Source organism: Tamandua tetradactyla, chromosome 15, assembly GCF_023851605.1.
Source record: "Tamandua tetradactyla isolate mTamTet1 chromosome 15, mTamTet1.pri, whole genome shotgun sequence".
In the NCBI taxonomy this organism is placed as follows: domain Eukaryota; kingdom Metazoa; phylum Chordata; class Mammalia; order Pilosa; family Myrmecophagidae; genus Tamandua; species Tamandua tetradactyla.
Window position 1 is genome coordinate 40,971,355 of NC_135341.1, and position 19,101 is coordinate 40,990,455.

Here is a 19,101-nt window from a genome sequence, read left to right on the forward strand (position 1 = left end):
AGCCCTCGTAGCTACGGCCTCGGGGGGCACCGGGCCGCGTAAAGCGTGGGAACCAGCCCTACGGTGGCAGTCCAGGCCAGGCCCCAGGCGACACCGCCATTCCCGTTACCCTTGGCAACCGCGACCAGCCATCAAAGCTAGCGTGGCGCGAAAGGGCGGGACTTCCGGCCCTAGAAGCAAATGCGCATGCGGCTATCTGCCTGTCGTATTGCACTGCCTGTCCCGCTAATTCGAGGACCAACGAGAACGCAAAACACTAAAGTCACGTGACTCCGTTCCCAGTAGCAACGGAGGCTTCTAAACAACCCGCCCTCCCCGCCACATCCTCTGCGGTCCAGCCACCCTCGGCGATTCCCGGCTCGCCTAGACTTTCCCACTCCTCTAGGCTGCTGTCTCCCCATGGTGAGTAGCCGGTCGTCCGGTGCTCCACCGTGAAGAAGAGGTCTGCGGCCGGGACTAGAGGCGTGGAGCGGGTGGGCCCGGAACGATGGCGCGGCCTGTGGCGAGTCTGAGTCCGGTTACTTGGCCCCCCTGAGGAGGGGAGGCTGTGCTGGTTTCGGGAGGTCAGTTAACCTCGGCCGACGCCCCGTAGGGTGAGGCCCTGTCCCTGCTGCTTCTTTCACTTCGTTCTTCGCTCCTGCCTGGTGGTACCCGGGCTGAGTCGCACCTTACGGTTAGCGGGTGTAGAGAATCCGAGGGAACCGCAGCCAGCAGATGGCGCTGGGCGGGATTCACACTGTATTACAGGATCCTCCAGGTTTTCACACACATGCACACATCTTTGACAGCATAAACAACTACGTATTAACGAGCGGAGGAGGGAGGACATGATTGAATCTAACATTCAGATTTGGGAGCGCCTTTGACTCTTAAGTTATTTTATAGCTGAGGAAACTTCGGCTATATTTTCTTTGTTTTAATTCGTTCAAAAAAGACCAAATTTTCCTGTATGCTGAAACATACCCCACGGATGTGCAGATGTCACATGCCACCTTAAACAGTAACCATACTTAGAATAGTTTAAATACTGAAGTGTTCAGAAAAAGAGATGAAACCAGAGCGACCAAAGTGTCTCTTCAGCAACTGGAATTCCTGTGGAACTCACACTGTGTTCCAAGAACTGTCTCAGAGCTGGGGGCACAGCGTGCAACAAAACGGACCATTCCCCATGCTTCTTGCGCTTAGAGGGTGTCCCATTCATTCTCCTGATTTTCCTAAAATATCAGAAGAAGTTGAAAAGATGATGGTGGTGATCACAAAAAATGGGCATCTGTCCCTGTTCTATCTCCTGTTGTTCCTTTCTATCCATTTGGTTAACAACTGAGGCTTTGCAGTTCTTGATTAGTAAATTGCAGATAATAATTATACTAAGGTTTTTAACATGGTAAATGAGTTAATGCATATAAAACAAATGGCATAATACCTGTTAAAATAATAAGCACTTCTCTGACGTGAACACTTAAGTTATATATATATATAATATATACATATAAATAATAGTAAAATATGTTAAGCACTATATGATAGGTTTTATTAGATTATGTTCATTTTTATCATTATAGTTATAACCCTAGCCATCTCTTAGTTAAATTGTATGTGAATTTGTGTGTATGATCAGGAACAAGGAATCACTTCTTGGCATGATTTCAAGAAATTAGCTTGGAAATGTTCTGGTAGGATTTCTTGCTCTATGTTTTCAGTTCTTTTATTATTTTAATAGAGTATTTCTGCAACAAATTTTTTAAAGCTGATTTCCCTATTTGGACATCTCCCATTTGTTTCTGAACATTTTAGAGTTGATCTTCGTATCTACCGCTCTCATTTAATAGATCGGGAAACTGGTGTCAGAGTATGTGACTTGGTAACAATTACACTGGTAGATATTTGTAGCTCTAGACTAAAACCTGGCTTTTAATCTAATATTTTATCTATATACACCACACATCAACCTGTTTCTTTTCTTCTTTAACTATTTGACCCATCTACATATATAGTATACCTGTGTGCACATATCAGAAAGCAGAGGTTTCATTTCTGGTTTGATATAATTTCTTCTACTGAATGCACCTGTCCATTGCTACTTCCTTTCCTTACTTCCATGCATGTCAGAGCAACTTTTCTGTCCTTTGATCTAAATTTCATTTTCTCAATTTGAGTAATTTTTTCTTCTTGGTTCTATGAAGTCTTTAATTCTCCTTGCAGAAAAAGTAATTAACAGATACGCTTTGTCCACCTACTCTATTGTGTGGTGTAAGAAATTATACATGTCCTCACAGAGCTTACAGTCTAGTTGGAGCAGCAACACTTGGAAAACAAAAAAAAATGACTGATAATAGAAGGTAGTAGTCCTCTGCAGTGGTGCCAAAAAAGTAGTTTTTGGAGGAAGACATAACTAGAGTTACTGAAAATGTATTGGTTGCCTTCACAAAGTAGGCAAAAAATGTTAGATCTTGAAGGAAATGTGGTGTACTGGTGCATGCTAGTATTGGCTGGTGAGAGTCAATTATTCACATCTTTTCTCATCTTTGCATTAGTTACATTGCATTGGTGGCTTGAAGTCAGCAACAATGGAAGTATTTATCCCACAGAAATCAGTAAGTGCTACAAGTTAGACATTCCCTCCTCCTTTTCCCTACCCTCTCAAAGAGCCAGTGATTAAACATTTACCAGAACACCACTGGATAGTATTCAGATTCTTGAATAGGAATGGAGAAGAATTTTTAGGCAAGGATCAGGGAACAAGAGTGAAAGTTGAGGCAAGAAATTTTCAGGGCTGATGAGCAGACTAGTCTAGCTGAAAGAGCATTCATATAGTAGAATCCTAGGAAACAGGGTTAGAGAAAGAGTTTTGGGGGCCTTGAAGGTATGGATTTAAAGCTATAGACAGTGAGGAATAATTGAGAACTTGTGGTTTATTTATTTTTCTCAAGTTCTGACATTATTTTGAGGTATTTCCAAATTGTGGCTGTATATTCCAAATATAGGCTTAACCACTAATGATAAGAAATAACGTTGTCTCTAATATAAAGTAGGTATTCAGTTTATTTTTTAAATGCCTAATGGAAATATGTCTTATTGTTAGTTATGACTCAGGTATATATGGAACTATAACATGTACATGTTCTTTTATTTATCTATATTCTCCCATATCCCACAAAGGATTGAGAAATAAGCAGGGTTTAGTATGGCCTCTGGGGTCAGGTTGCCTCGTTCAAATCCTTTGTCTGCCACTTACCATCTCAGTAATTTGGGACAAGTTTCTTCTCTGTACTTCGGTTTTCTATCAATAAAGTGGCAGTAAAATTACATTTTTCATAGGGTTGTAATGAGGATTAAATGAGATCTCACCTGGCACATTATAGTCTCTGAATGACTTTTAGCTATTGTTATTACTGTAATTATTTCTAATGTTCAACATTACTTCAAGGAGTTGATTAATAGTTGTAAATCAAAACCTAAGAAAATTCTTCCCTCTTCCCATTCCATTTTCCTGTCCTAAACAAAATTCTAATTACCAGATTAACCAGTAAGATAGGATTATGATACTGAAGGTAAGTATGCACCTCAAGTGTCCTGGTTTACACTGGAGTGAATACCCCAGTTGGTTGTTGTAGAACATGAGCCTAACTGAATAAATAGCCATTCGAGAGCATCATGATGTCCTGGGTTAAAAATTTTAACATCTTGAATTGTAGAGATATTAAAAAACAATGTGCAGGGAGGACATCTTGGGCAGAGCTCTCCATCAAGCCATTGTGCTCAGCCTGTTAACAGGAGAGTCATATGCATATAGGTGACATATGAAACCTTGAGATAGATTAGATCATCATGGGGAAGATAGAGAGTGGAAGAGTTAAAACCAAGTGCAGGCCCTTGGAAATACAGATATTTAAGAGGCAAACCCTAAAAGGAGCCTAAGATTATGATCAAGAAGGAAAGGTAGTGATGCAAGCCAGATTGGAGACAATCAACTAGGAATAAAGCATCAACCATGTTAGCCCAATTGGTAATTAAGTTGCCTGAGAGCTTTATGCAAGTGGAGTTGTGTATGGGTTTAAGGATTACATGGTAAAATGGAGACAGCAAGAGTAGAAGGGAAGTAGAGAAATGGGATGCTAGCTAGAGGGAAACTCTGTTTCTCTCTCTCTTTTTTTTTAAGGATGAATGAGGCTTAACATAGCTATTTTCAGAAGAAAAGAAACCTATTGAGAGTTGAGAGGGGAGTAATTGGTTAAATAAAATCCCGCAGGAAGAGAACTGACTAAGGCTCTGTGAAGGTGTGGCCTTCAAAAGGAAGAACATCCTTAAACTTATTTGTTGAGCTTACGGTGTGCCAAGCACTATGGAAAGTACTAGGGATGTCTCAGGTTACTAGATGGGCAAGAACACGTAGGTTCTAAGGAAACTTGAGACTGTGAAGGGGAGGTAAGGATCTATGTGGATGCAGAAAAGCCATGGTGGGTTGCTTGATGTTTGAGGGAGATGGTGCCTGATGGCCTTGACATTGGCCTCCATGGTATTGGAGGTAACTTTGTGTGGGTAGAGTGAAAGGGTAGTGTGAAAAGGAGGCTGGGAAGTTGGACCTTTATCTCCCATAAGAAGGCCATGATAAGTTATTCTTAAAATAAAGCTAATTTGACTCATTTAGCCCTCTATGTTGATGTTCAGTTTGATAATTTCATCATATTCTTTTCAGTTTAGCCAACTTATATTTATCAAGTTCTCATCTGGTTGAAAATGAAGACTAATTAATGACTGTTTCCAAACCAAATATATATTTTTAAAGCTGTATTAGGTAGGGTGAGGTTAAGTTGCCGTAATAGAGATCTAACAAACAGTGGCTTCAAGAATACAGAAGTCTGTCTCACTTCATAGCTATCCTGCTGCTCATTTACCATTAGGTGAATGAGTCACTGCTACTCCCAGGGTCATTTAGGGACATAGGGTCCTTTTGTCTTGCTGCTGTCCATGCCCATAGGACATAGTTGTTTGCATGGTTCAACCTATTCATCACCTTGTCCAGGTACCAGAGAAGTAAGGAATGCATGCTCCAAGTCATAAGGCCCAGACTTTTGAGATAGCCCAAGTCTTTTCTGCTCACATTCCTTTCCTGAGAAGTAATCATGTGGCCACACCTAACTTCATGGCACTACTAGGAAGTGTTGTCTAGCTGAGTAGCCAGGCATGCCAGAAGAAAGGAACAGATTTGGTGCACATTAGCAAAGAATGGGTATCCTATGTATTTCATTGTTGGTACTTTTATCACATCGTAAAGATTAACAATTAAATTGCTTCTCTTTTTTTCAGGCAGAGTTGGGCCTAAATGACCACCATCAAAATGAAGTTATTAGTTATATGCGTTTTGCTCGTTCAAAAAGAGGCTTGAGACTCAAAACTGTAGATTCCTGCTTCCAGGACCTCAAGGAGAGCAGGTATCAGAGAATTCTAGGGTTTTTTTGGTAGTCAGGATGGGGAGCAGCAGAGACCATAACAAACCATTTCTAGGATTATCCTGGTCAATTATTTGCTGAGAGTAGCTATACTAAGCCTTGTAGTATATGAAACTCAAGAAACTGGATTGTCATGGGGCCAGTGAATCTAGTATTAGATGATAATGTGGATAGTAATCATGGGATTGCATAGTTTGGGAAATTGCAAAGAGTTCATGTAATAATTATTCTAGAACTTTACTTGAGTTATTAATGAAAAGATTAGAGCATAAGACATGGCAATTAGCTAAAAGATATCTATACAGTTTGTATTGAAGAATTCGGAAAGGGGAAAACAGCACAAAACCATAAAAAACTTGCTGGTCAGTATTGAAATTGTTACTTCATTTGTAGCAAGAGATGATAATTAGTCTAACTAGATCAATAATTAAAGATATTTAAGCTCATGGAAAAAAGGACTGAATAATAGACATCAGATTACTTTGGGATCAAGCTTTGTCATACTGAAATATGAAGTCAAACATTAGTGAAAAGACGTCATGTCATAAAGCCATAAACTTTGATCTGTAGGGGAGCCCATCAGCCTTAGATTGTTATCTGTTTAACTCATTAATCTGGTAATCTGATTTCCTGAATCCCAGTGGGTGAAAACAGCAATCTAATTGGCAAAACTGAGGGACTGGCAGAATGAAGTTCTTCCTTAAATCACTTTACATATCAGAGTGCCTTAATTGTTATTCATAATAATGATCTGGGCTCATTAAAAAAAAAAAAAAAGGTTTAAGTAGGGTTTTTGGTATGTTCTATTCAATAATGTAGCAATATTCTTAATATACTTAACAAAAACTTTCACCAAAAATAGCATAGGGTGGGCAGGCAATGGTGGCTTAGTGGCAGAGTTCTCGCCTGCTGTGCCAGAGACCCGGGTTCAATTCCCAGTGCCTACCCATGCAAAAAAAAAAAAAAAATGTAGCATAGGGTTTTGGTTTTCTTAGAGTTGTTAAATTCTGTTGGCTAGATGAAACATTAAAGACTTATGATTCAAATAGTGATTAACTTAAATATGTGTTTGTATAATATAACTATGGTAAGACTTTGGTGCAACTGAATCTTTTTTCATGATGTCCTTTTGGACCTGAGGTTGGGATGCCCTCATCTGCTAAGAGTCAAGGAGAAGGACCTTTTGAGGGAGGATGCAGAGAGAGGACATGTCGTTGAAAATAAGTGGTGTGCACAGCTTTCCCAAAGACTCAGCTCTTCAGCACATTGCTGAGATTGCAGGAGCTGATTGTGGGTGTGGGTCACCCATAGTAGGACCTTGGACAATCACCTCCACCCTCTGGGTCTGTGTTCCTGTCTGTAATGAGGGGATTGAGGAAGATGGCTCCAAAATTCCCTTCCAACCCAAACATTCTCTATGTGAGAGTGGATTTTTAGTACTGTTTTTGGTGATATTGTTTATTTTTGGAGAGTGATCGATGGAGTCTTAACTAATATAAGTTAGGTTTCTTCTTCTCTTTTGGATCTCAAGACTACCAAGAGAAGCAATATATGATTATTGTTGCAGTTTTTTTCATATTATAGAATTTATACAATTAGTAAAACAATAGAAAGAAAGGAAGAAACTATACCTTTCAAGTTACTTTTGAAATTATTAAATGTGATAAGATTCATTTTAGTGGAGATTGAAGTTAAATAAAATGTTTAGAACTGAAAACTTTTAAAAGTAGCTGATGGTTTTGGGAATGTTTCTGAGAGTGTATGTCTGTGAATGATTTGCACATTGAAGAATCAGCCACAATTTAATCATTTGAATAGACATAAATTAAACAAATTATTTGCAATCTTGTTAATAAAGAAGATAATTTCCAGAGATGTTTTCATTATAAGCCTTAAATCCCTTAGCTGAAAGGAATGTGAGTTTCTTAGTTTTGTTGTATTTTGTTAATGATTTTTGTTGTTAATCCAGAAGTTTTGGATCTTATTTGTTTTTCAGGTTGGTGGAGGAGACCTTTACCATCGACGAAGTCTCTGAAGTCCTGAGTGGGTTACAGGCTGTTGTTCACAGCGAGGTGGAGTCTGAACTTATCAACACTACCTACACCAATGTGTTACTTCTGCGGCAGCTTTTTTCACAAGCTGAGAAGTGGTACCTTAAGCTACAAACAGACATCTCTGAACTTGAAAACAGGTAATCAAATTTGTACCTGCACTTATGAAAACAGGAGCCCAAGCAAAATCTATAAAAATTAATGAACATTTTTGCTGTTTGCTTTTTTTGGTCAGCTGCTGAATGAGAAAATTTGGGTAGGACATTAGAAAAACGCATGCAGTTACTGAGTGATCTTTTAGAGCCCTCCCACTGTCCAACTTGAATTCTCTATTTCTACTCTTCTTTGACAAAGATTTTTGAAATTGTTTTTCAGGTTTTTGTTATTCCTTCCAGCATCTTTGTTAACTTGATCAGTATTACAATCACTCATTATAGACAAGTCAACTAAGAAAAACAGATTAGAAACTGATGAAAAATTAATTCAGATATAAGTATCAATTGAACTCGTAGTTTTAGCACTTTATTTCTAAATAGTTCCATTTAACTTTATATACTTATGATTACCTTTACATAGAAACCTGTGTTTTCTAATCAATGTCAAAGAGCTCATAAAGTGAAAACATATGGTAAAATTAGTGAAGGTGAAACTCATTCTTTGAAAAAATGCATCCCATATCAGGAAAGGCTGGCTGCCAATTTTTGTGAACTGGTCTCTAAGCACAGTGAGAGCATGTGTCATATCAACAGCATTGAACAGTGCTGGGCTGGCAAGGAAGGCCATGAACTTCAGCAAGTATCAGTACATAACTGTTGAGAAACTTTGAGAAATTGACCTGTGTCGATACAAGAACCAAACCAAACCAAACAAAAACTGGAAATAAATGCTTAGAAGAGTAATTACTGCCATTCATTCTATAAGCCTTTGTACAGACAGCTCTCTTTTACTTTTGCAAAAAAAGGAAATAATTGGGTGGGGTAGCCCCAAATCATCTGTCTGCCGTGGGAAAATTTCAGTAGATAATGTAGACTAATCCTGTTTTCCTGAGGCTACTCTATTAAAATCAGTTTGCATTTCTTGAACATCTGCTAGCTAACAATGAGTATTATGTAATGGAGCAGTCTCTTTAGAACATCTCAAAAACAGAATTTTTACACATTTTGCTCATATTTGTATTAAAAATGTAGCTTAACTAGAGCAATATATATATAGTATACCTAGTAGTTACAAAATACTAGGTACTATAGAGGATTCAAATTTGAGTGTGTAGTTTGGATTCTCAATCATTTGTAACTAAATACTATTTTTGACATGATGAAGTTTTATCCGTCTTGCTCTGTTCTCTCTGGCATGTAATAGGTTGGCTTGATCAGTATTACAAAATCAGTACCAGTGATTTTATTCTTCTTGCATATGATATAAATATATTTTAAATGAATGTTTTTTCACATTTGCATTTATCTTCAAGAGAACTGTTAGAACAAGTTGCAGAATTTGAAAAAGCAGAATTTACATCTTCAAATAAAAAGGTAAGTTTTGGCCATCCTAAGTCATATATTAACATCTAGTATGTAAAATCCTCAAGCCACTCATAGCATTCAGAGGTCAAAGTGAAAACTCTCTAAGTAAACCCTTCAACTTGAGAGAATTAAAAAAATTGCCTCTAAGATTTTCAGGCAAAAGAAAAAAGTTTTGGAAGCTTAACAATAAAAGACTCTTTCTGTCTATTATGACCTTCCCCCTACTCCCTCTCCTCCCCAACACGGTCCCTGCAGTCCAATCTCAATGCCAACCAGAGTTTGACTTTGGCCAAACCTGGGTGTACATCCTGACTCTGTCACTCCCTAGCTGTGACCTTGAGCACACAATTTGAGCAGGCTACCTGACATGGTTGAGTCTTGTTTTCCTCATCTGCCAAGTGGCCACAATACTAGTAGTTACCTACATCTTCTCTTTCTAATCTTTCTCATCATTTGCATAGGCCACTTAACTTTCCATTGTATGGATGCACCGTAAGTATTCCCTGCTGTTCCATATAAAAACTGCTGAAATGAAGCCAGATACATCCACATACAAAACAATTTTCCAGTGATTGCTTTGGGGATATATTTCTGGCTAAGCAATTTCTAGGTCAGAGGTATAGGATTCTTTTGTTTTTAATACATATAGCTAAACTGCCAAAATATTTGTGCTAAATTATTCTTCACCTGTATTGTGTGGTATGGTATGGTACGGTATGGGTGTGGTATGGGTGTGGTATGGGTGTGGTATGGTATGGTACGGTATGGTACGGTACGGTACGGTATTTGTCTAGACCCTCACTGATCTTAAAAATCTTAAAAGGTTTTTATGTTCCTTTATTCAGAGTCTGAGGTTCAGGCAGAAATCTGTGTTCCCCCAGATTATAATCCCAGGCTCTATATGCTAGGTTCTGCTTAGGTCTGGTTTTGAACTCCATCCCTCCTTCCTTCCTTCTTCCTTCCCTCCCCTTGTATATGTATTTTAAGATATATATGTAGAGGATTGGTTTCATTTTTATCCCTAATGTGTATTGAGCATTGTGGCCAGGAGTTGTCCTAGGCACTGGGACATAGGAGAAAACCAAACTCTGTCCCCTATTTGCAGAGCTGACATCCCAGTGGATATGTTTATGTACAGTGTCTTCCACTTAGAAAGTGCCCTTAGGAAGCACAAATGTTTAATGTTTATCAGTGCTTTATTCTGTGGTGATTTCAGTTTGGTTTCTTACTTTGTTTTAGCCTATCATAGATATTGTAAAGCCAAAACTTGCTCCACTCAATGAAGGTGCAACAGCAGAACTCCTAAACAAGGTAATGTCGTCATCATTTTGAGAGATGGCAAACCCTCCAATTTTGCCCTCTCATTGCCTACACATCTCGGTGATAGCAAAACAGAGGTGGAAAGACGTTGCTTCAGTCTTTAGTCTACTGAGGGTAATTAGTCCATTGCACTAGTTTTACTCACTGGCACCCAGAGGGGATGAAGCAGCTCTTGGTTGTACTTTTTTATGGTAAAGTGAAGAGTGTGGAATTTTGACATTTGAAATTTATGATCTGTGATAAGAGTTTTTTTTTAATAAAGAGGTTTGTAAAAAGTATTTATCATATGCAAATAGATATTTTAATACCTCCTGTATTCTCAACATTGTGCCAGGAATTATTAGAAATAAGAGGCAGTATAATACCTGATCCCTTGCCCTCAAAAACTTACAGTCTCATTGGAAAAGTGGAACTAATGTTCCTGAAACAGTATCAAGTTTAGCTTGATTCCTGGTGCCCTGGTCTCCAGCATGGCAGGTGAGAACTTTGCCTGCTGAGCCACTGTGGCCTGCCCTTTTTTAAAAAAAAAAAATTCATTTACTTATTTATTTTGACTATACCCTTTTAATTAAAAAAAAAATCTAAACAAAAATAATTCCCAATGCAGAGTTTTGAAGAGAATTCCTAATTATTCAAATGTTCCAACTTCAGTTATCACTGAGAATTAATTTGGTTCATTTCACACAGGGGAAATGCATCTAGGAAAGGGGTAACGATCATCATGGAGCTGCTTATACTTAACAACAGGCAGCTGGTCTAGGCTCAGTCCCAGCAGTGGGGTGGGGTGAGTACAGGGCCAGAGTATTGAAAATTTGAAGATTGTGTCTTCACACTTAGGATAAATGGCAGTAATGTGCAGTGTAAGCTGAGAATAGACCCAAGAGTCACAGGGTTAGCTAGGTGGGAGATAAGACAGGAGTTGGAAAAAAGCTGAGAACAGAGTGCCAAAGGAGGAAAGATATGTCTAAGAGACTGTGAGAGAAGGAACTAGAAATCTTAGAACTAAAGATCAGTCACTGGTGTTGAGGCTGGTAGGCTGGGGGAAGTTGGGATAGTACTAATAACCAGGGCATATAGACTTTTAAGCTATTATGTAATTTAAAAAGTGAGTTTTTAAAAGAAACAAGTAGTAGTTTAAAGTATTAAAAATATTTTGGTTGTGGGAGACCCAGGTTCAATTCCTGGACCATGCATCCCCCCCAAAAAATTTATTATGTATATATATTCTGGTTAAAATAATAAAACTCAAATTTGCTCACAAAGGAAATTTTAAGACTTCAAGAAGAGAATGAGAAATTGAAGTCAAGGCTAAAGACCATGGAAATACAGGTAACTGAGAAATTTTAACAAAATTATTGAAAGAGTTACACGCAGATTAAATACTGAATGTGTTTTGTTTAAACTTGATAATAGGCTACAAATGCATTGGATGAGAAGTCAGAACTAGAAAGAGCACTGCACGATTTACAGCTCAATCAAGGAAATCAGAAGGTGAAAAAGTTTAGCTATTTTTTCACATTTTTTAAGTAGAATAAAGTTTTAAGCTTAAAATTAAGTATTAGTTACTGTTCATTATGGCCCCCTCTACCTCCACTGCCATGCCCCAGACAGAAGCCACTGTTGTCCTGCATTGGGATATCCATGCCCAGGAAAGGCCAGGTAAGAACCAGTGCCTTTCTCTCAGATGCCCAAAGGCTGTCCATTCTCCAGGGCAGAGGGGCAGATTCACAGTTCAGATGCCTAACAGATCCTGAGATATCATTGCTATGCAAGATAATATGAAATTTTTTTTAAGTTTTTCTTCCTATCACTTTGACATTCTAATTACAATGGGAATAAAAGGAATAGAAGAAAGGTAAAGTTTTAGTTAATTGGGTTTATATTTGAATTTTACTAGACTGAATAATGACTAAAATATATTTAAATTTTGATACAAATTACATTGATTTCATTAATTTTTTTCCATCTGTATCATTTCAGAATTCACCAGGATTTTTTTTTTTAACTTAATTTTGCAAAATGAAACCTATTTACCATGCCACCTCTATAGAAGACACAACCTTTCACATTTAGGATCACACTTCACTCCTGCTCTTTGACTGGAATTTCAGCAGTTCATAAATCATTTTATGTATTTGAAATTCAGTAACCACTGGGTGTCTGCGAGGTGCAGGACCCCATGCACTGAGGATGGGCAAGGTGAAGTGATAGCCCCAGAGGAGCTAGCGCTTACCCCAGCTGGTAGCAGGGCTGGCATACAGGCATAGCACTGGACCTAATTTGTTTTCAGCTCCTATGAGGTTGACTCAGTATTCTAACCCGGTTATTTAGCATGTCAATGTGAAGTGATGTGTTTTTATTTTTCATAGGATTTTATAAAGGCTGAAGACTTAAGTGACTTGGAAAATACAGTTGCTGCTTTAAAGAGTGAGTTTCAGAAGACACTTAATGACAAGACAGAAAGCCAGAAGTCCCTGGAGCAGAATCTAGCGACAGCCAAGCATGACCTACTCAGGGTTCAGGAGCAGCTGAGTTTGGCTGAAAAGGTGAGAGGATCATGTTTAGGGGATTTGTCTGTTCATGTCCAATTAAATGAGAAATGTGGAGGGACAGATATAACTAAGGTAAATGCTAGACGACTGCAGATTCAGATTATTTTTTTCTCAAGGTATTAGCCAATATATATTCTAAGGATTTGTAATTTTTAGGCACAGGGATTTTTCTGTCTTTGGCACTATAATATCTATGATATAAAAAAACTCTCCTCTCCTTTCTATAGTGTGATAAGATACTCGCCCATGGCAGCTTACATCTAGTGCTCTGTGCTCCTGGGTTTTTCTTCTTGTTTCTCCCTCCTATGGCCTGGCAGAGAATTGGGTGACCTTTTTATTAAGGAATTCTAACCCTTTTTCATAATTTATATGTAACAAGTAGAAGGGAGCTAGGTTCTTCTCTTTAGGGATTTGATTCCTTGCCTCTTAAGAAGATGATAGTTAAAATTTAATTAAATTACAACTCCTGCTCCTAAAACTACCAATACTACTTTAGGATTGGAAAAAGAATCACGTTTATTTTACCTGAAAATTAGTTTAATATTTCAAATATTCAAATATTTCAAATTCATTTACAATTTCCCATGTCTAGAGCATGCATGTTTGAATTATTTGCTAATACTGGACTTGGAAAAATGTTTGTTTTTTGTTTTTGCTTCTTATTTGAAATAATGTATTTTTAAAACTTAGATTTTCTGAACTTTATATAAAAAGTGTATTTTAAAAATAAATTAGATGCTACTGTAGACAATGCTTCTGTAGAAAGCGCTTATGCAGAAAACACTACTCTGATAGAAGAGACTACCCCTAAAATGCCTACCTTTAGGAATTCTTCCCCTGCGAAATCTGCTATGACTGCAGACAACTTAATGTTAACAGTGAAACGAACCGGTGAAACACAATGGGAGTACCATAACTTGGGCATTGACTTACCCTCCAAGCCCAATGGCTCCACTCTCCCACTTCTCCCATCCCCAGGTGATAAATTTGAAACTCACCTAAACCAGCAGCTACAGAATCTCATCCCCAACAACAACATGAGAAGGCTCATTTCTCATGTTGTCAGGACTTTGAAAATGGACTGCTCCGAGCCCCATGTACAACTGGCCTGTGAAAAGCTCATCTTCAGAACAGGCCTCCTAATGAAGCATCTCAGTGAACAGCAAGAAGTAAAGGTGTCCAAGGCAGAGTGGGACACAGACCAGTGGAAAACGGAAAATTATATCAATGAGGGCACAGAAGTTCAGGGTGAACAAAAAGAGAAAGGGTTGAGTGAGCTTACAAAAGAAGTTCCAGGATATGGCTATAACAACAAACTCATCTTGGCAATATCTGTCACTGTGGTAGTGATGATTTTGATTATAATTTTCTGTCTCATTGAGATTTATTCTCATAGACTAGCATCAGAGGAAGATAAAGGAGCCCCAAGATGAGGAAGCATTTCTAGTACACACAGGAGGAGCCTTCATGAAGGCATTACAAGCCCAGAAAAAGAATACCAGCACTGAACTGACTATTGAACCAGAGAAAGCATTCTCTGACAAAAATGGCATCGATTTGTCAGTTTTCATGAATGAACAGCTAGCCTTTAATGATGAAAGTGATGTTATTGGTGCACTGAATTACATATTGCCTTATTTCTCAGAGAGAAAGCTAGAAACTATAGAATCAATATGATTACCATTCATTAAACTGCTTTTGTCAAATATACAAGAAGGAAATAATCCCCTGAACTCAATTAACAATACAGGGAAGTTCTCTCTTAACCATGCACCTGACAACGCAGCTTACAAAAATAAACTGAGGAAACTCCATTTTCTGGAAAATTTGATAGATGCAAAAATTCAAGAAAAACTTGATGAGTTTAAGAAGAGAGAAAAACTTGCCAAGCTTATGCACGTCAACTTACTAGCTACCAAATTGAAATGCCGAATCTCTCTAAAGAGATTGAAAACTGTCCAGCCACGGGAAAGCGGCCTGGCAAAGATTCAGAGAGCAATTGCAGGGAAAAGGCTGCAGCGAGTGGACAAAGTCATCAAGGGACCAACGGGAATCCAGAGAAGGCACTTGAAAGAAATGAGAAAAAAGAGCATCAGGAGGAAATTGGGTGCCCAGCCATTCGTGGAGAGTATCGACAAAGAAAGAAGCCCCAGGATGCCAACCCCAAAGGAGCTGGGATAGCTTCACATGGTGCAAAGGCCAAGGAAGTTGGTGGGAAGCTCCTTTGACACTGAGCCTTCATTCATAAAGGAGCATAAGGCAGCAGTCTCTTCTTTCCTGAAACAATACTTGATGGGCAGGCCCTCTACCTCTACCCCTCTAAGAACTGGACCTCAGGTTAGAAACAAATCAAAAGACTTAACCTACACCATTTTTGTTTTAGAAGACGCAAATGCCAGAGTCAAACACATGAAGGCTCCTGAACTAGTCTCCCATTCCAGAAAAAAATACATCTTTCATAAAGCTCGCTCTCGTATAGCCAACAGAACCCTCAAGGCCAGACAACGTCGGAAGTTCAGAAAGAAAGCTTCACTGTATAGACTTATGCTTAGAAAGAAACCTCCATTCTCTGCAGTGAGGAGCCTCATCAATTCCCCCACACGAGAGGCTTTTTCAGCTTCAGGAGAACTCGGTTCTCAGGAAAATCCTTTTTCAGAATTATTTGGTCTTGCAGAACCTCCTACAGAAAATGCTGCTGTAGACAATGCTTCTGTAGAAAGCGCTTATGCAGAAAACACTACTCTGATAGAAGAGACTACCCCTAAAATGCCTACCTTTAGGAATTCTTCCCCTGCAAAATCTGCTATGACTGCAGACAACTTAATGTTAACAGTGAAACGAACCGGTGAAACACAATGGGAGTACCATAACTTGGGCATTGACTTACCCTCCAAGCCCAATGGCTCCACTCTCCCACTTCTCCCATCCCCAGGTGATAAATTTGAAACTCACCTAAACCAGCAGCTACAGAATCTCATCCCCAACAACAACATGAGAAGGCTCATTTCTCATGTTGTCAGGACTTTGAAAATGGACTGCTCCGAGCCCCATGTACAACTGGCCTGTGAAAAGCTCATCTTCAGAACAGGCCTCCTAATGAAGCATCTCAGTGAACAGCAAGAAGTAAAGGTGTCCAAGGCAGAGTGGGACACAGACCAGTGGAAAACGGAAAATTATATCAATGAGGGCACAGAAGTTCAGGGTGAACAAAAAGAGGAAGGGTTGAGTGAGGTGAGAATAAATCCATAAACATGGGACTTGGACTCTTCCATCAGAGTTTGGGACATGCTGTTAGAGCATCCATGCAGGAAGTCCAGGGGTTCCCAGCCCATATCTTGTCTTGGCTATGTAACTTTGACCAAGACAGTTTCCTCCCACTTTAGAGAATTGGCACCACTATTCCTAGAGTGGATAGGAAGAGGATCCAACACATAAATTATAGAAGAATGCTTAATAATATTACCTAACACATTAAACTTGATACATTCATTAAAAAACTCGAAATTAGACTCACCTGGAAGAATGGGGTTTTTGAAACTGAATAGTTAGCTTCCATCCTTTCCATTGCTTCCCTTAAAAAAAATAAACGAAACTGTTCTTCCTTTTTTCTGCTTACAAAATAAATAAATAAATAAATAAATAAATTAGAAAATAATATGAGCAGAATATTTGTAATCTTAGAGCACAAAATATGCGTTTTCATTAATTTATTTCTTTCCTTAACTATTACTTAGTAATGCACTGACATTTTTCACTAAGCAGGAATTAGAGAAGAAATTCCAACAAACAGCAGCTTATCGAAACATGAAAGAGATTCTTACCAAGAAGAATGACCAAATCAAGGACCTAAGGAAAAGACTGGCAAAGTATGTCTTCACAGCTCTCAGACTGCATTGATTTTGTTCTCCATTCAATCTAAGCTGTGTTCAGAGAAGTCAGGCCAATGGATAGTTGCTCTGTCATTGAGGACAAAATGAGGAAAGCAAAGGAGCTTTGGCTTTCCCTAGCCTTAATACCAACCATGACTTCTTAGGTTCAATTAGACCTTTAGGCTCACTCACGACTTCAACAATCTTCTCCCAGCAGCAGATTAACTCAGCAGTCACTTGAATCTCTGTCCCTATCTTCACCTTACTCTCTCCTCTTCTATTTGGGTCTCCTCCTCTCTGTCTTTAAGGATGGGAAACACAGCAAACTAGCAGCGCAGCATTAGGTCTTACCCTTCTGGGGGTGTCCTCTCAGCAGTCCAAGAGCTAGTCTTTTTAAATATATATTTTTATTTTAATTTATATACATTATTAGAGAAGTTGTAGATTTATAGAAAAATCATGCAGAAAGTATAAAATACTTATCCCATATACCCCTCCCCCCATTATTAATGCCTTGCATTAGTGTAGTATATTCATTATAATTGATGAAGGAATATTATAATTTAGTTACTATTAACTAAAATCCATAGTTTACATTAGGGTTCACTGTGTTGTAAAGTCCTATGGTTTGTTTTTTTAAAAAGTTTTATTCTAGTAACATATATATAACCTAAACTTTCCCCTTTTAAACACATCCAAACAAGAGCTGGTCTTCTTGTGCCAGAAAAAGAGCTCCCTGCGGTTGGATGCCATAGCCAGCCTAGTTGAGCAGTCCATGTCCAGGACTGGTATCTCTTGTAGCAGTCACATGCCCAGTTAGGAACATGTCTAGTTATGAGGACTCACTGTACAGAGGGAAGATCAAAACTGTGGTATTATATTTCATTCACAGTTGTCCTGAGCCAGATATCATCAGCAATCAGGGTCATTTTTACCATCAGTGATACTGCCTGATAACTCAGCTGACATTTGTCATTTATCAGGGTTCCAGGGTATAGTAGTTTCTTGTGGCTGCTATAAAAAATCACAGACTTGATGGCTTAAAATAACAGAATTTTATTCTCTTACATTCTGGAGGCCAAAATCCAAAACCAAGGTGTTGGGAGGGCAATAAGGGCATTCTTGCCCCTTCTAGCTTCTGCTGACTGTCAGCATTCTTAGGTTGTGACTTGTCACTTGAATCTCTGTCCCTATCGTCACCTTACCTTCTCCTCTTCTATTTGGGTCTTCTCCTCTCTGTGTTTAGGAGACACCTGTCGTTGGATTCGGGCATAACATTTTGAGGGGCCACCATTCAACCCAATACACAGGGGAAAGAACTAGAAAGTGAATTCAACATCAGATTTGTCCTTATAGAGGAGGGCTTGTTAACCCTTTACTCACATAGCCATATTAGTTATTTGTTTTGATCTAACAATTTAGATAATTATTGAATTTCTACTATACTAAGCTTTCATGGATTTAAATGCCTAACTTAAAGATCTAAAAATCTGAAGATATTTTATCAGTAACCTGGTCCATCCTCCCACCCAATATAGGAATCCCCTCTAAGTCACCATCATAATGCCTTGAATGTATCTGACTTCTACCAATAGCTGTGATTTTAACTGAAAAGTACAGCTTTACTAGTTTGCCACTGGAGATGTTTCAAGTAAACTCATTTGGTAATGACAATAATAAAAACAACCAAAAAAAATTATCATGACATTATTTTAATTTTTATCTCTTTCCAGATATGAACCTGAAGATTAAAAATTGAGAAAGTTTCATTTGGAAGCAGCCATAATGTGAAAGTTTAAGCCATTTTTCACCTCACGCATGTATTTTGAAGCATTTTGTTATATTCCCTCCCTTTATTTTTCTAATATTCAGACTTTTCTCTTCCTTCACCCCCCACCAAAGAACTCCTGTTTTCATTTCCTAATTGTGAAAAGAGAAAACCCACTGAATATTGCTGATCATCTGAAATATCTCTCTGCTGAGTGCTTCAAAGTCTGTCTTTGAATAAACTGAGGATACTTTACAGTAACAGAGATTTTTGGAGTGGGAAGAAGTCATATCCTTTTGTATTAATAGAAAGGATATATACCTTTTTAATAAATGTTAAAGAAGCTTACAATGTTTATACTTGCACCTTCCCCAGGGTAAAAATAAATATAGTAGTATTGAAGATAGATGGTTCAAATAAACCTTATTTTTATTTCTAAAAACAAAATCTAATTCATTTTCTCTATTCAATCATCAAAAAATATATGAATTCATTGAAAATGTAAATACCATATATTATAGGCAGCGTTTTTACCAATTAGAAGGAAAATTAACAGCAGTGAACAGAGGTT

At 38.3% G+C, this 19,101-nt stretch overlaps 1 protein-coding gene across 3 annotated transcripts; it reads left to right on the forward strand.

The window, feature by feature from the left end:
- Nucleotides 1–209: 209 nt before the first annotated feature.
- Nucleotides 210–18,797, forward strand: LZTFL1 (leucine zipper transcription factor like 1). 3 transcript variants are annotated; one of them, XM_077129563.1, is made up of 11 exons: nt 210–402; nt 2,535–2,594; nt 5,308–5,432; nt 7,447–7,641; nt 8,970–9,030; nt 10,261–10,332; nt 11,605–11,670; nt 11,755–11,832; nt 12,711–12,887; nt 16,656–16,759; nt 18,496–18,797. In XM_077129563.1, exons 1-11 carry the CDS (start codon nt 400–402, stop codon nt 18,512–18,514), a joined length of 960 nt encoding a protein of 319 aa, XP_076985678.1. In that variant the 5' UTR covers nt 210–399; the 3' UTR covers nt 18,515–18,797. The 3 variants fall into 3 exon arrangements, with proteins under 3 accessions (XP_076985678.1, XP_076985679.1, XP_076985680.1); XM_077129564.1 differs by lacking the exon at nt 2,535–2,594; XM_077129565.1 differs by lacking the exon at nt 2,535–2,594 and having other exon boundaries at nt 5,312–5,432.
- The last annotated feature ends 304 nt before the right edge of the window (nt 18,798–19,101 follow it).

Bases quoted from the DNA above. Each gene is read 5' to 3' on its own strand.
- LZTFL1 (XM_077129563.1), top strand. The intron at 11,671-11,754 runs GTAACTGAGAAA...ACTTGATAATAG, and splicing joins TAAAGACCATGGAAATACAG to GCTACAAATGCATTGGATGA. The intron at 12,888-16,655 runs GTGAGAGGATCA...TTCACTAAGCAG, and splicing joins AGCTGAGTTTGGCTGAAAAG to GAATTAGAGAAGAAATTCCA.